This window comes from Hypomesus nipponensis, chromosome 14 (assembly GCF_054491055.1).
Source record: "Hypomesus nipponensis isolate SF chromosome 14, ASM5449105v1, whole genome shotgun sequence".
Classification (NCBI taxonomy): domain Eukaryota; kingdom Metazoa; phylum Chordata; class Actinopteri; order Osmeriformes; family Osmeridae; genus Hypomesus; species Hypomesus nipponensis.
Window position 1 is genome coordinate 16,231,752 of NC_140374.1, and position 13,167 is coordinate 16,244,918.

General features: G+C 52.9%; 1 protein-coding gene across 1 annotated transcript in view; it reads left to right on the forward strand.

Moving 5' to 3' along the window:
- Nucleotides 1-13,167, forward strand: part of znf423 (zinc finger protein 423) — a 101,203-nt gene that overhangs the window by 16,949 nt on the left and 71,087 nt on the right. The window contains exon 3 of the mRNA XM_084672923.1: nucleotides 8,151-8,351. Within this exon, the coding sequence (XP_084529049.1) occupies nucleotides 8,151-8,351 (201 nt within the window). The remainder of the gene's footprint in view (nucleotides 1-8,150; nucleotides 8,352-13,167) is intronic.

The window sequence follows — 13,167 nt, forward strand, 5'->3', positions numbered from 1 at the left end:
GTTGAGCTCACGGGGGGCTGCTCGCCATTTCTTATTTAAGAAGATAAAAAAACCTTCCTTCCTCTATTCCCAGGGAGATGGTGTCGACAAGGACACTGGCAGCCTTTTCCTGGTATTAAATTCCGAACGCGCCCCCCCCCCCCGTCCCCTCCATCCCTCCCTTTTTCTCTTCCTCTCCCTTCCCTTCTCTGGAAAATGTGTGTTGAGTTTGGAAAGAGTAGAGGGAGGGGGGGGGGGGTGGAGAGAGAAGGAGGGTGGGGGGGGGGGAGTCAAGCGGGAAGAGCCAAACAGGCTCCCCCTGCCCTGCGCCCCAGTTCTCCCCCCTGCCCGCGTGCCCCTAAGGACCTTTAAGGGCCCCTTCGGTCGGTCCCACTGGGGAATAGGCCGGAGGTGCCTGCCCTCCCCCATCCCTCCACCCCAGCCTCCCTGAGACAGAAAAACAAGTCGGCCCTCCCTGGCTCACTGGGGGAAGAGAGGGAAGGGGAAAAGACAGAAAACGAGCCAGGGCCGACACTAGAGACCAGGGAAGGGAGGGAGGAATAAAGAGAGGCAGATGGAGGAAGAGAGAGGAAGAGAGGGGTAGAGAGAGGAAGGGAGAGGAAGAGAGAGGAAGGGAGAGGAAGGCAGGGGAAGGGAGAGATGATAGCGGGTATGAATGTTGGAGAGGGATGCAGACGTTTGTCATTTCTGTGGAAGAGGGAGGAGGGCAGGAGGATATGAGATGATGTTTTTTAATAGGTGTCACCAGAGCTGTGAAGTTCGGACTTCCTGTCTGACAGCCACTCCTTTTCTACACACTCAAACACACACACTTCGCCATAATCTTTGCATGTCAACATATATTTTCACATGCACAATGAAACACACACCCACACGCGTTCACAAACATACAAACACACACTCTCGCTGCTCTTTGCATCATCATGGAAAAGACAGCTCATGCCCTGGAGAGAGGTCTCAATAACGGAATAATAAGAACCTAATGTCTCCCACCGCCATTGGCTAGCAGCTGCAGACTCGCCAATGAAAAGAGCTGTGTTCATCGGATATGATTTTGACAGTGTGTGTGATATCGCCACAGCCTGTGTGACATCTTGGTCAGCCGTGTTTCATCCATACAGCAACAACATGCTGTGTGAGCTAAGCTGCTGATGAGCCGCTAAGCTAGCACTAACCCTCATTTGGCGTTCCTAGTTACAAAGTACAACACAGTTAAGTACAATCCATTCTATACTTCTTCTACCACACACACGCTCACAGACACACACTGCAAAGGAACGATGGATCAGTGGGACTTAGGGAGCGTTCGTTTTTTTGGAATCTGTCAGGGTGGAGGATACCTCCTCATGTGACTTGTGGTGTGTTTGATGTGTGTGTGTGTGTGTCGTTGCTCCTGTTTTGGTCTTTGTGGTGCGACGTGTGCAGCCAGTGAGATGTCAGTCAGTGCGTGTGTCAGTCTCGTGGCGGTGCACACACACAGCCCCCTCCAGAGGCCGACCTGAGCCAGAGCCAGAATCTCCTTCCCCTCCCTCCCTTCCTCTCTCCTTCTGTCTGTCTAGGGGAAAGAATGTTCCGGTTTATATTCCCCCTCGGAGCAACGGAGGAAGGGGAAGGGATGGAGAAGGGGGGGTGGGGGGGTGGAGAAAGACAGAAATTGAGAGAGAGAGAGAGAGAGATAGAAAGAGAGAGGGGGGAGAGGGTGGAGAGAGAGAGGATGGGTGGGTGTCGGGGATAGAAATGGAGATATCAGGAAGGGTAGGTTGCTACATTGGAACATGTTCTGTTGTCACAGTGTCTTCATCTGGAGGACAGTCTCAAAAAGAGGACACTGGTCTCTCTCTTTCTCTCTCTCTCCCTTTTCTCCCTCTCCTTGGGTGAACCTCTGGAGGTCCATATTGTAGTTTTAATTTCCCCAAGGCAACGACAGGAAAACACTTTTAAATGTGAAGAAGAGCTGTATATATATGTATGTGTGTGTGTGTGTGTGTGAAGCTATGTCTATGTCTGTATATTAGGTCTGGATGTGTGATATCTACCCTATAATCCATAATGTGTCCATGTTTATTATTTGTTGTCTTTGTACAGTAGGTGTACAGTAAACCTGTGCGTTTGGGTAGGTGGAACTGAAAGCATGTATTAGGAGATTCAGTGAGCAGCTGTGTGTGTGTTTTGATCCGTCTCCTTCCATGACGTGCATGCAGTAGGTTTTCATCATCCGTCTCTAGGTGTGTTGGTGTTGGGTGCTCATCTCCCCTGCCTCCCTGCATCCCTGGGGTGGGTTGGTGTGTGTGTGTGTGTGTGTGTTTTGCCTGGTACACTGTGTCTCTCCATGATCCCTTGGGAAGGGGGCTGTCTTGTGAAAATTGTCAGGGGGATAGAACGCTGAGGAGAAATGGCTGCCTTAAATAGACACACACACTCAGTATCATATACTATATATACTGTACATACATACACACACACACACACACACATTGTTTAGGGTTAGAGAGGGTAAGGGGGGATAGTGAGTTCCCCTGAGATAATGGACCTATGTAGTACAATCCAGCTGCACCTGCTCTTACGGTGTGTGTGTGTGTGTAAGATGGTGTGTCCCAGGCACAGTCAATCATCTGTCTGTCCTGGATCCTGGCGTCCTCATGTCCGTCACCAGTCCCAGTCCCGGTCCCGGTCCCATACCTCCCTGGACACGGTGCAGGATGGCTCCCTGGACAGGGAGCTCGGTGTGAGGCTCATGTGTTCTTCGTTCTTTGTTCCTGACTCATGTCCTCACCAGATTAGGGCTTTCCCATGAATGTCCTCTGCAGCTGGGGATCTGTCGACTGCTCTCGAGTACATTTGCTTGTGAGGGGTGTGTGTGTGTGTGTCTCAAGGAGTTGAAAGGCAGTCTTGTACTATAGCTGTTTTGTATAAAAACACCGTCTTGTGGAAGTTGGAGTGTGTTTTTCCATCTCCTAGGTCTGGCTCAAGCCGTGTGTGTGTGTGTGTTTGTCTGCACACCAGCATTTCAAGGCTGCGTGTCCAGCAGATTTACTCTTCTGTGAGGGTGCAGTGTGTCCTTAACAGGCCTCTGTAGTTTTCTGGCTCACAGCAAATTTCCAACACCTGGTCTGAACTGAACCGCAGCGGCAACAACCTGGCAGGCCTGGGCCCCGAGCTTGGGGCCCAGAGCCTGGAAGCCTGAAGGCCCTGTCCCCCGTCTCCTTATCATCTAGCATGGTCAGAGACTGGTCCTCTCACCCTCTCTCTCTCTGGTATCTCATCTTCTCCCACTATCTCTTTCTTAGTCTCTCCCACTTTCGATGTCTCCCTGTCTTTGGTCTTTCCGCCTCATGCCTGGCGGTGTCCATGATCCCCCCCCCCCCCCCCCGTCTCTAATTACCTCCCCGATCTCGGTCACGTTCGAACAGGAGAGAAAACACACATATCTGGCTAACGAGCGCTAATTAGCGTGTCCCAGCTAGGCGTGGCTCGCTTCATCAACACGGCAGCTCTGTGGACTCTGTTAATTCACTTCTCGTCTTCTAATTACCCCACACACGGATAAACACACATGCGAACACAGACAGTGAGAGAAAAGCACACACACAGAGAGACATTTACACACACAAAATAATGCAGATTTCCCACAACACACACATGCACACAGGGATGTTTACAGGTACAGGCATGTTTGACTTTGCCAGTATAGACTTGGACATTGACCACAGTAAGAAAAACATCTTCATACCTGTTTTAAGTTTTATTTAGAGTACACAAGCTGATTATACCATGTGTATGTCCTTTTCAAGCTGAATGAAGTTGAATACGTTTGTAAAATGTGTGCAGGCATTTGCTTATATGTTCATCCATGTGTTTGTGTTTAAGTGTGTGTGTGTGTCTTTGTATGACTTGCCTCACAAAGTGTGTGTGTGCGTGTGTGTGTGAATTTATATGAAAATGTGTGTGTATTTGTATAAACACATGTGTGTTCCACTCCTGGCATGGGGACAGTCTGTGACTCAGAGATAATGGTTCTCTGAAAGTGCGTGTGTGTGTGTGTGTGTAAGGGGGAGGGGGGGGGGGCACAGCTCCAGCTGGCACTGGGAGAGCTGAGTGTGTGTGTTAGCTTCAGGGGCCCGCTACATGCACCCCCTACTTTCTCCCACCTCCGTGCCTTTCCCCCAAGGTAGTGTCTGGTGTCTGGGGGGGAGGGCGCAGTGCATGAAGACCTAGGAACGAATGAGAAACAAAATAAATGCATGCGCAAGAAAAAGGGATAGAGTAAGAAGGAGGATGGGCGAGGGTGATGGAGGGAGATGGTTGCCAGGCTGAGGGAGCTATTGGGGTCAGACACAGCTGCATTTACAGAAAGGGAAACGCGCATCGGTTCGGTGGGAATGAAACGACGCCAGTTTCGGGGCTGACCCTTTTGTTTGCTCGCACACAGGCAGAGTGCTTTCCTCATTTGCGCTAATGTTACACAGCTCATGACTGAGGAGCTGTCTCAACCTCTATACATAGTTGGAAAATAGGCCTGGGTGAGAGATATATTCTCTTAAAAGGTACCTGAACACACACACACACGCGCACTGTCCTTGTAGGTGTTTTGGATATATTTACAAACACACAAGCGCATACACACTAATTCGGGCTGAAAGAATACGTCTCGGTACATAAAGAGACCTTGTTGGTCTGAATGGCCCTTTAGAAATCATTAGTCTCCTTGGACACCACTTCCAGCGTAAGCCCTCATTTCATTTCTGCTTCCTCCCCTCACCTTGAATTATGTCAGAAAACACCCGACCAGTCTCCAACGACTCTACTGAGCCTTATTAGTAATGACCTCAGCACACATTACCGCCCCACACACTCACTTGTCCGTGGGTGTGTTCCCAGTGTATTTCTGCAAGTGTGTAGGTCTAAGGTGAAGAACTATTCTGTTTAATTTTCTTTGCATCATGACGGTTAGGCTTCGGAACTTCCAAGTCTCTAATGTATGCTGCCTTTCTGTGACGTGTGTGTGTGTGTGTGTGTGTGTGTGTGTGTGTGTGTGTGTGTGTGTGTGTGTGTGTGTGTGTGTGTGTGTGTGTGTGTGTGTGTGTGTGTGTGTGTGTGTGTGTGTGTGTGTGTGTGTGTGTGTGTGTGTGTGTGTGTGTGTGTGTGTGTGTGTGTGTGTGTGTGTGTGTGTGTGTGTGTGTAAGTAAAGTATAGTGCCAGTGGTATGAACCTGGTATGAACCAGTAGTAAGGGAACCAGATTCTCTTTGTTTACATCTGGCCGTGTTTGGCGTCACCGTCCTCATGAAAAACAAATATTCTCAAATCAGGCCTACCCTCCCTGAGAGACACATTCCAGCACCTGCTCCACTCCCCTCCCCTCCTCCCTGCCTGGTTCTCCCCCGCTGGCCCTGCCCCCTTCCCTCTCCCCCTGGCCTACCCTGCCCCCCCCTACGAGCCCACCTGCCCTCCTCCACATCACCCCGGCACCCGCAGCCTGTCTCTAGTTAGTTGAGTGTGTGTGAAGCCCTAGTAGGTGGGTAGCTAGTTTGAGTACAGCTTATTAATCTCCCTCTGTAACAGGCAGGCAGGCTTGCTGGCTGGCAGAAAAAAATCCATCAAGGAAGGCCTAATGGTGGTGCCTGCTCCCTGCCATTCTCAGCCAGCCAGCCAGCGGCCTCTAAATGAAGTGTGCCCTGGACCCCCTCCTGAGGCCCCCCCCGCCCTCTGAGATTGGAAACGCTTACTGCTTGTGTGTGTGTGTGTGTGTGTATGAGTTGAGTAAATGAGTCGTGTGTGTTTCTTTTGTGTTGAGTGAGTGTATGTAGGTAGGGAAGTGGGGGGCTGGGAGTAGGGTAGGGGGTCTGGTGGATGACAGGGAGCCCACGCTACCGAGCACCATCCCGACTGTGCCAGCCCCTCTCATCCCCTCATCCGCTCGTCCTCCCGCGGAGGAGCATCCATCTACCCGAGCCCTGTGGAGTGGAGGATGGAGGAGCAGGGAGGAGAAGGGAGGAGAGGGGCGAGAGAGAGGGCTGTTAGAAGGGTAAATATGGAGAGGTTTGGTATGACAGCAGGGTTGGAGAAAGGTAAAGTGAGGAAATAGCTAAAAACAGAGAAGTCGGTGGGAAGAGCGATAATAAAAAAAGAGTGTAGAGGTGGAGAGAGGTGGGGGGGCCAAACGGTGGGCGTGAGGGGGAAGAGGAAGAAAGGTGGAGAGGGGCAGAGCAAGGTCTCGTTTGACTCCTCCCTCGTTGTCATGGAAGCAGGTTGTGCTGGCATGCTCTGGAGTTGGCAGTGCCTGTACCTCTGGCATGAGGGCACCTGGGGGGGGGGGGGTGGGCTGTGTGTGTGTGTGTGTGTGCGTGCATCCATGCATGTATGGTATGCTATAGGAATGCTAAAGAGATGCAAGGCACTTTTGATGTGCATCCAGACTGTGATGAGCAGATGCTGTTCATACTGCACATCACAATGTCTGCCTGTCTTGTCTGTCTGTCTATCCTAGTGTGTTTGTACTACCACTGTATCTTTCAGTTAAAGCTTAGTCTATCCTGTTTACCAGTGCATACATTGGAATTCTGCTTGGAAACGTATAGCCCCATGAGTATGGTTAGAGGTGTGTGTGTGTGTGTGTGTGTGTGTGTGTGTGTGTGTGTGTGTGTGTGTGTGTGTGTGTGTGTGTGTGTGTGTGTGTGTGTGTGTGTGTGTAGCGTCAGTTAGGGGCCACTCTCCTCCCTGTCCAGACGGTGCTCTCACCACTGGACAGATGGCCACCCCCCCCTCACTTCCCCCAACTCTTCCTCCTCCTTCTTCCTCCCCCTCCTGTCCCCCTAAACACCTCCATCCCTCAGTCCCCCCATCCCTCCACACCTCTCCCTGACCATGTTTCTCTCTCTCTCTCCATCTCTCTCTCTCCATCTCTCTCTCTCCATCGCTCTCTCTCCATCTCTCTCTCTGCATCTCTCTCTCTCTCTCTTTCTCTCTCTCTCTCTCTCTCTCTCTCTCTCTCTCTCTCATACTTCTCCTCCTGGTCCTCTGCTTTGGGGCTGCGTCTCATTTCACCACAGTGGCTTCCTCTCCCAGCAACCCTTCCTCCTAACAGCATGCTAGCAAACCCCCATAGCCCAGGCTAGACTATAGATGACTACGTTTGTCAAAGTCTTCCTGACGTCATCTTGCCTCCGGGGTAGTAATCAGCCCACCTCTGTTACTAGCTCCCAGAGTTGGGTTACAGGTAGTGGACAGCGGGCAGTGGGCAGCAGCCTAATGCACAGCTAATGAGAGCTGTGTGTATGGGGAGCAGAGTCCTGCCCCCCCCCCCCTCTCGCTATGATTGGTCAGTCTCCTCCCCGTCTGCTCTGATTGGCTCTGCCTCCTACTGCTTTGCCCTGATTGCACAGGATGTGAAGCCTGAAGGGGGCCCAGACAGCAGCACACCTTGCTCCCTCGCCTTCCTCTTCCACCTCCTCCCACTCCTTCTTCCTGCCTCCTCCACTCTCTCCCTCCATCCCACCTCTGCCCTCAAGTCCCCTCTCTCTCTCCCCCCTGTCTATTCCCTCCCTCCCTCCCTCCCTCCCTCCCTCCCTCCCTCCCTCCCTCCCTCCCTCCCTCCCTCCCTCCCTCCCTCCCTCCCTCCCTCCCTCCCTCCCTCCCTCCCTCCCTCCCTCCCTCCCTCCCTCCCTCCCTCCCTCCCTCCCTCCCTCCCTCCCTCCCTCCCTCCCTCCCTCCCTCCCTCCCTCCCTCCCTCCCTCCCTCCCTCCCTCCCTCCCTCCCTCCCTCCCTCCCTCCCTCCCTCCCTCCCTCCCTCCCTCCCTCCCTCCCTCCCTCCCTCCCTCCCTTAGACTCCAGTGCAGTCCTTTTGGAGCCAGCGTTAAATGTGATAATAAGGTGTGAAAATGGAGCCACAATGGTGGATGGAGGATTGGGCTAGCCCATTCTTCCTCTGCTCCGCTCCGCGTGCCACCAGTGGCAGTGCGGGCACACAGGCTGGCACGAAACACTCTCTCTCCACCCCCCCCCCCCCACACACACACACACACACACACACAAACGTGTGTCACAGAGTTGGTTTGAAAATGAGGTTTGAAATTACTGGTCCGTCTCTGGTGAGGGGTGCTTATGACTAAGACCGTTGCGACTCACCTGTGTGTTTCGGGTGTCTTTCACCAGATGTCCCTGACAAGGAGGCGGAGTCTAAAGAGCGCCATGGGATGGGCTTTGAGGATGGCGATCACAGTGTCACCAGCCATGACGACCGCATGGGCGACGACGACCTTGACGACGAGTCGATATTCACCTGTGACAACTGCCAGCAGGACTTTGATTGTCTGGCTGAACTAACCGAGCATCGCACCAACCACTGCCCTGCAGGTATGACACACACACACTAGAATACCTATTCACACACAGACATCTAGATAAAGAACTCCAGAAAAGGCTCTTTAAAGCATCTTAAACATTGAGTTTGGGGACGAGATGTGTCTGTGTTTTGATGTTGTTTTCCACAGTTCTGTGCGATCCAGTGCAGCATAAGTATGACATCACTCTAGGTTTGATAGTTCCCCGAGTCCTCTTCTCTCCCTGTGCACTCAGAGTGACTCTCACAGGGGAGCTATAGGAGTTGGATGTACATACATTATCTCTGTGTGTGTGTGTGTGTGTTCCTCTGTGTCTCGGTTGGTTACAGTGGTACCAAAGGGCTGCACTGTAGGTTTGGTCCATGTGTTAGCCGGCTGAAGTCACTTTGACTCTGGAGCCTTGCGTGTTTGAAGTGGCCAGGACACGCGCGCACACACTTTACAGTAAGTGTTGTAGTGGCCTCTGTAATGAAGGCTGAGAGCTGCCCCGCAGAGGTGTGTTTTCCACCTGTCACAACCACTGTTCTCCTTATCCACAACCCCCCACACACACACACACACACACACACACACACACAGGCACGCTACTTGTCACCGTGACTTGTGATTGGAGTTCGGAGACCAGGGATAGCTACATGTTGCCAATGGAAAGAGAGGGAAGAGAGAGAGACACGGAAACAGAAGAAAAGGAAAATAATGATTTGAAAAGAAAGATATGGAATGTACAAAATACAAAAAATAAAAAAAAGGCTTCCCTGGGGAGGGAGGGTTGGAGATTGCAGAATAATCCCAAGCTTCGCCCCCCCCCCCCCCCCCGCCCCCCCTGGACTGCAGCTTTATGATGATTATTGAAAAGAAGGGTAAATTAAAAAACAAGCTCTGACGAATCCTTTTAAGTTGTCTGGCCTCCTCAGAGAGGCAGTCTGGTGGGGGACAGTGGTGCAGGATGCTGCTTCTCCATATACAGCTCCACTGGGAGCACACACACACGTCACTCTGTGTGTGTGGGTGTGTGTGTGTGTGTGGGTGTGTGTGCATTGGGGTAAGAGCGCTGTCATGTGTGCGTGCAAATCTTGTTTTTGTGTGAGAGAAAGTGCGTGTGTGTGTGTGTGTGTGTGTGTTACTGCTTAGTGACTCGTCAGGGAATAACAAATAACAGCGGCCATCTTGTTAAGATTGGACACGGAAACATGCACGGGTGTGTCTGCTGGCCAGAGTCGTAGCATCTCCCACTCTGAGGAACCTGACGCTGTACTCACCCACGAGCTAAAGCCTAGGAGTAGACCAGACCATGGTCTTCTGACCAGGGGTGCTGGGGCCCAGGTGCTAGAGACACACCAGGTAATTGAGGCTCTCCAGGAGCAGCAGATCTGTAGAGTGGCTCTATTAATGACACATTACTCTGAGCACATATGGGCCTAGGTGGAACAGTGGTGTATGTGTGTGTGTGTGTGTGCGTGTGTGTGTTCAAGCCTTTGGGTTTATGTGGGAGAGTGTCAGGGCTGGAACTGAGCCCTAGAACAATACCATGTAATTGTGTTACTCCAGATCAGTCGTAAGCCTCCATGACGGCTTCACCTCAGGTTGAAATCCTGCCATATCCCCTGAGAGAAGAGCGTGTTTGTGTGCGTGACTGTACAGACTATAAAAGTAATAATCCAAGATTCCTAGAGCACTGTGGTGTAGTTTCAGATCCAGTGTCAGGTCCGGTCTCAGTGCCATCAGGGCAGCAGGCTGTATTCTGACCTGGGACCAGCCTCGGGGGGGCAGAGGACCCCCTATCGCCTGCTCCGTGCCCCCTTGCCAGCCTCCAACCCCCTTGCCTCTAACCTCCCAGCCTCCAACCCCCTTGCCTCTAACCTCCCAGCCTCCAACCCCCTTGCCTCCAAACCCTTAGACCTCTCAACTGAAACTCTGACTACCCACACTAGCCTTCAGGCTGCCCAGAACCTCCCACCCCCCCCAACGTTATGTGGCAGTCCTATGTGCTCGTCTCGCTCGCCTCTCCGCCCTCTTTCATCCTTTCTCTTTTTCTCCTTTTCGTCTCTCGCCACCCCGGATCACCGGGGACCGTGCTACATTCCACTGCTCAGCTCCTACACTTCCCAGCATGCCTCTGCTCTGACTGTAGTTGAGCCACTATATTCCAACATGGCTGACAGTCATGGACAGGGATCTAGACCCCATGGAACCCAGCACACCTCCGACTCCTACCTTGTTCAAACACAGACGGTGACAGTATTAGCGAGTGTTTGTTTTTAATGGAACATGGATTTGTGTTGGCGTCAGAGGGCAGATATTGAAAGTGTGTGTGTGTGTGTGTGTGGTTGTGTCTATGTTGGGGTGTGTTGGGTTGTGTGTGTGTGTGCCTCTGTGTGGGAAGAGTCTAGGGAGAGTCTCAACAGGAGGAGGAATGTGGAGCAGGGGCTCCCTGAGGAGCGCTTGGAAAAAACCTGCAGATCAAATGGAGAACATTCTCTGCCCCGCTCCGCTCCACTGCCCCGCGACCCGCCAAGGTTGGGCTCCAACTGAGAGGACCCCTCCTCTCCCTGCTGCCCCCCCTTCCCCCCTGTGGCCAAGCCCAGCTGACCCCCAGCCTCCCCTACCCCCTACCGCCCCCCAGCCCTCCCCCCTTCCCCCACCCAGCCCCCTGCCTCCCTGCAGCCTGTCAGGCCCTGGCAGGAGCTGTGTGTATGTGTGTGTGTGTGTGTGTGTGTGTGTGTGTGTGTGTGTGTGTGTGTGTGTGCGCGCGCGCGCGCGTGTGTGTGTGGGAGGAGGAAAGGAGGGTGGGGGCCGTCGTGAGGTTAAGGCACCATCACAGAACCAGTGGACCTGGCTGAGTCAATGGGGCCACACACACACACACACACACACACACACACACCCTGCATAAACACTTTGTGCAGGCGCACAAACCATAACTGTTGGGACTCAGTGTTTAGTTTGGTTCGGTTAAATATAGCAAATTCCGCTGACTACACACACAGACACCCCACACGTACGCATACACAAAGCATGGGCAGAGACACGTTGTGATACATACAAGCACACACACGCACGCGCGCACGCAGTGAAGTCCTGGGTGATCTCTGGTCTGCAGCTGATCACCCTGCGCGGAACCCCTACTGACACGTAACATTTCTGACACACACACACCTGACGCGCACACCTGACACACATGCTTACAAACACATGCTCACACCCACAAACACACACACACCTGACCCTCAACCATCAGTCTGCTGCCATGCCTAACAGACCCTAGAATCCTAGGTTAGAGAAGCAGCTCTGGGAGCTGGATGTACCAAGCGCCCGTGTCTGTCTGGGTGGGTGGAATAGAGAGGGAGAGCATTACTGAGCGAGAAAGAGAGAGACAGACCGAGAGAGCGAACGGGGACAGCTGGCATCCTGACTGGACAAGAGAGCTGTCAGTCAGCTGAGTGGGCGGGTTCTCTAGCTGTCAGCTACAAATAGGAAGTAATTAACCCAGCTTCAGGAAACGAGTAGGGAGCTGTCCGTGTCTTCCTTTCTCTCTCTCTCTCTCTCTCTCTCTCTCTCTCTCTCTCTCTCTCTCTCTCTCTCTCTCTCTCTCTCTCTCTCTCTCTCTCTCTCTCTCTCTCTCTCTCTCTGTCTCTGTCTCTGTCTCTGTCTCTGTCTCTGTCTCTGTCTCTCTCTCTCTCTCTCTCTCTCTCTCTCTCTCTCTCACTGACTTTGCAGCTGTGCTGTCTCTACACAGTAGGAGTCTGACTAGGAGAGGTGGAGGACAGGAGAAGGAGGGGAGGGGGGTGTTGTTTTAGCCATGCCCCTTACCCCTCCTCCCCACCCCTACAGGGTGATATGGTCTCCCCAGGGTGCCCCCCCCCACCCTAACTACCCACTCCAGCATGAATACATTCTCAGCCCCCCCCCCCCCACCGGCCCAGCTCCAGTCTGTCGTCACGGCAGCAGCTGAATCCTACGAGGCCAGTGCTTTTATTAAAGTCACAGATCACTTTCCTCCACAGAGAGGGAGGGAGAGAGAGAGAAAGAGAGAGGGAGAGAGTGTGGACAAAAAGGGAGCGGGCGGAGTGATGGACTGAAAAGAGAAGTGTGTGTTTGTGTTCCTATTTAGAGACTTGCTAAGCGGGGGGTCGGCCTAAGTGTCTGACAGACTGAAGGCTCTGGACTGTGTTTTAAGACTTTGCTATCTTTCATCTGGCTGGTGATAGCTAGCAGGCTATTCTCTCCCACCATTCCCCTCTTTCCCTTTGTCTCTCCCTACCCACTTTCTCTCCCTCTATCCATCCGTTCACCCCCCCCCCCGCCTCCCTCCCCCCCCAGCAGCCCGGGGGTGGCCTGAAGATTCCTCCACTAAGCCCTTGGCACAGATACAAATGCAGTCACAGCTGGTTGTAAACTCTGGTTTTCCAGAGAGAGCGGGAGCCCAGGCTCCAGAAGAGAGGGGGAGCGAGGGAGGAGGGAGGGGGGCACAGCGGGGAGGGAGAGGGAGGGAGCGGAGGGTGAAAGGGAGGGAACAAGTGAGACGCAGGAGTGTTGTTGTGAAGAGCACTGGAAGTCATTTTTCATCACAGGGTTCATTTTTCACGACAGAGTTCTCTTTCTCTCTCTCGCAAGCGCGCGCGCTTTCAAGCAGTCCCTCTGTTCTTCTCTCTTCCCCCCCCCTCTCTTGCCTTCTTCCCTCCTTTTTTCCCCCTCCCTTCCGTCTCTCTTTGTGTCTCTTCCTTCCGTTCCTTCTTCTTCTCTTCCTTCCTTCCTCCTTTCCCTCCCTTCATCCTTCTTTCCCTCCCTCTCTGCCCCAGCCTACTTTCCTTCCTCTCCCCCGTTATAAA